This window comes from Oncorhynchus nerka, linkage group LG4 (assembly GCF_034236695.1).
Source record: "Oncorhynchus nerka isolate Pitt River linkage group LG4, Oner_Uvic_2.0, whole genome shotgun sequence".
NCBI classification, from domain to species: Eukaryota; Metazoa; Chordata; class Actinopteri; order Salmoniformes; family Salmonidae; genus Oncorhynchus; species Oncorhynchus nerka.
Window position 1 is genome coordinate 89,794,179 of NC_088399.1, and position 2,690 is coordinate 89,796,868.

At 43.9% G+C, this 2,690-nt stretch overlaps 1 protein-coding gene across 1 annotated transcript; it reads right to left on the minus strand.

The window, feature by feature from the left end:
- Positions 1-458: 458 nt before the first annotated feature.
- LOC115116486 (large ribosomal subunit protein uL23-like) lies at positions 459-851 on the minus strand. The gene has a single exon (XM_065017091.1). It carries the CDS (start codon positions 849-851, stop codon positions 459-461), a length of 393 nt encoding a protein of 130 aa, XP_064873163.1.
- Positions 852-2,690: the final 1,839 nt, after the last annotated feature.

Here is a 2,690-nt window from a genome sequence, read left to right on the forward strand (position 1 = left end):
AGGAAGACATGCAGCAAGACATGTAGGAAGACATGTAGGAAGACAACATGTGTAGATGGTTTAATGCAGGAAGACATGCAGGAAGACATGCAGGAAGACAACATGTGTAGATGGTTTAATGCAGGAAGACATGCAGGAAGACATGCAGGAAGACATGCAGGAAGACAACCTCTGTAGATGGTGTAATGCAGGAAGACAACCTCTGTAGATGGTGTAATGCAGGAAGACAACCTCTGTAGATGGTGTAATGCAGGAAGACAACCTCTGTAGATGGTGTAATGCAGGAAGACATGCAGGAAGACAACATGTGTAGATTGTGTAATGCAGGAAGACATGCAGCAACATTAAAACATTTTTTTATAAACATTTATTCCTCTGTACATCTCCCCAGCAGCCATTTAGATTATGCCAACCTTGTTGGTGACATCCAACGCATCATAATCTGAAGCCAGACGCACTTATGCCTTCTTCTCACCGTCAGACCTGATGAGTGTGTTGACCTTGGCCACATCAATGTTGTAGAGCTTCTTGACGGCGTGTTTGATCTGGTGCTTGTTGGCCTTGACGTCTACGATGAAGACGAGGGTGTTGTTGTCCTCCATCTTCTTCATTGCCGACTCTGTAGTCAGAGGGAACTTAATGATGGCATGGTGGTCCAACTTATTCCTGCGAGGGGTACTCTTCCGGGGGTACTTGGGTTGTCTGCGGAGGTGCAGGGTTTTGGGGCGGCGGAAGGTTGGGGAGGTTCTTATCTTCTTCTTCCTCTGGCTGTGGACTCCCTTCAGAACAGCCTTTTTGGCCTTCAGGGCCTTCACCTTGGCCTCAGTCTTGGCAGGGACAGCCTTTCTCATCATGGCACCGAAGGCGAAGAAGGAAGCAGGAAGACAACATGTTTGGATGGTGTAATGCAGGATGGGTCTCCTCTAGTAAGGAACAGCAGTTGTTTACAGATGAAGCCAATATCTAAGACCAAACACATGTTTCCGAAGCCTCCTGTTAATGTACCATATGTGATTCTAATTGCTAACTTGAGGGATCCTAATAAAGAAAGTTGTATTCCAACGGGGCATTACGAACAACTTCCTTTCAATGTGGAAGGACGCACAGGCAGGATGCTAATCCAACATGTGTTTTTCCATAGAACATTGGATACAGGTATTCATACAAGGCATGACAGAATTCCGTCGGAACACTGAGAAAAAGCCTCTGGATGAAAGTGAGTTTTTGGTTTCAGATTTGTTTGTCGTTGTTTGCCAGATTTTCAATGATTGGGCTGCCAAGTTTTTAATCAATCTGAGGGTTAATCAAATCAAATCAAAGTGGGGTAGAATAGAGAGCTCTGCTTCTATGTGCCTTTGTTCTTTTCTCCACTCAGGGTGAACAGAGGGCCATGCAGTCTGACTTCTGGGGCTTCCTGTCACTCAGGGTGAATAGAGGGCCATGCAGTCTGACTTCTGGGGCTTCCTGTCACTCAGGGTGAACAGAGGGCCATGCAATCTGACTTCTGGGGCTTCTTGTCACACAGGGTGAACAGAGGGCCATGCAGTCTGAATTATGGGGCTTCCTGCCACTCAGGGTGAACAGAGGGCCATGCAGTCTCACTTCTGGGGAATCCTGTCAGAGATGACACAAGAGTTGTGTCCCAATCCACTTGAGTGTCTTCCTTTTTCCTTGTGTCCTTTCCTATATTACTGTCACCTGTCGGGTCCTTTCCTAGCGATGCTTGTTTCACCAGACAGCCAAGGGAAAGAACTTAGTGTATAAGACACAGAAAAATTACTTTTTCAGTATACTATTGGCTATGGATGAACTTCTGACTCCAAATGATTTTAAAACTAGATCAGACTTGGGACTGATGCAAATTAATGTGAGGAGTCTGATGCGGAAAATGGACATGATAAAAGTCTGCGTTCACACTGCTGACCCAGATGTCTTAGTTCTGTCCGAGACCTGGCTTAAGAAATCTGTTCTAAATAAGTCTATAGGCTTTGGTGGTATTAATGTTTATCGATGTGACCAACGAAGTAAGGTGGAGGTATAGCCATCCATATTAAAGACAGATATGTGGTTACTGAACTAAGGTCTTTATCTAAACCAAAACCAGTTTGAGTTTTTAGCATTAAAACTGCAGTTATCGAAAGCTGTGAATTTAGGATGTTGTAGACCTCCATCTGCAAAGTAGAATCCATGGATTCTCAGGCTGAACTGATGCATGGTTGTGGGGAAAAGGAAATGGTCCTCATGTGGGACTGGTTATGTCTCTGAGGACATAAGAGGACTGTGCAATACACTACATTTTATTCAAATTATAAATACAGTCACACGACTCAATCCAAAAGACATCTCTAAGTCAACACTTATTGATGTTATTCTAACTAACAATCCGCATAAATACTTGGGCGTTGGTATTTTCCCTAATGATTTATGTGATCATTGTGCAGTTGCTTGCATTAGAGACACTAAAAACCACAAAGTGCCCCCTCGGTTCATATTCAAATGAAATTTTACACAGTTCTGTGGGAAGGCATTCCTGCATGAACTTTCTGCATGCAACTGGGATGGGAGTGCACTTAATCCAGACATCAAAGAGGCATTCTCCTATTTTCATTCCATGTTTTATACTATCTGTGATAAACACGCCCCTCTCAAAAAGTACCGGGTAAAATGTAGAGACAATCCCTGGTTTACAG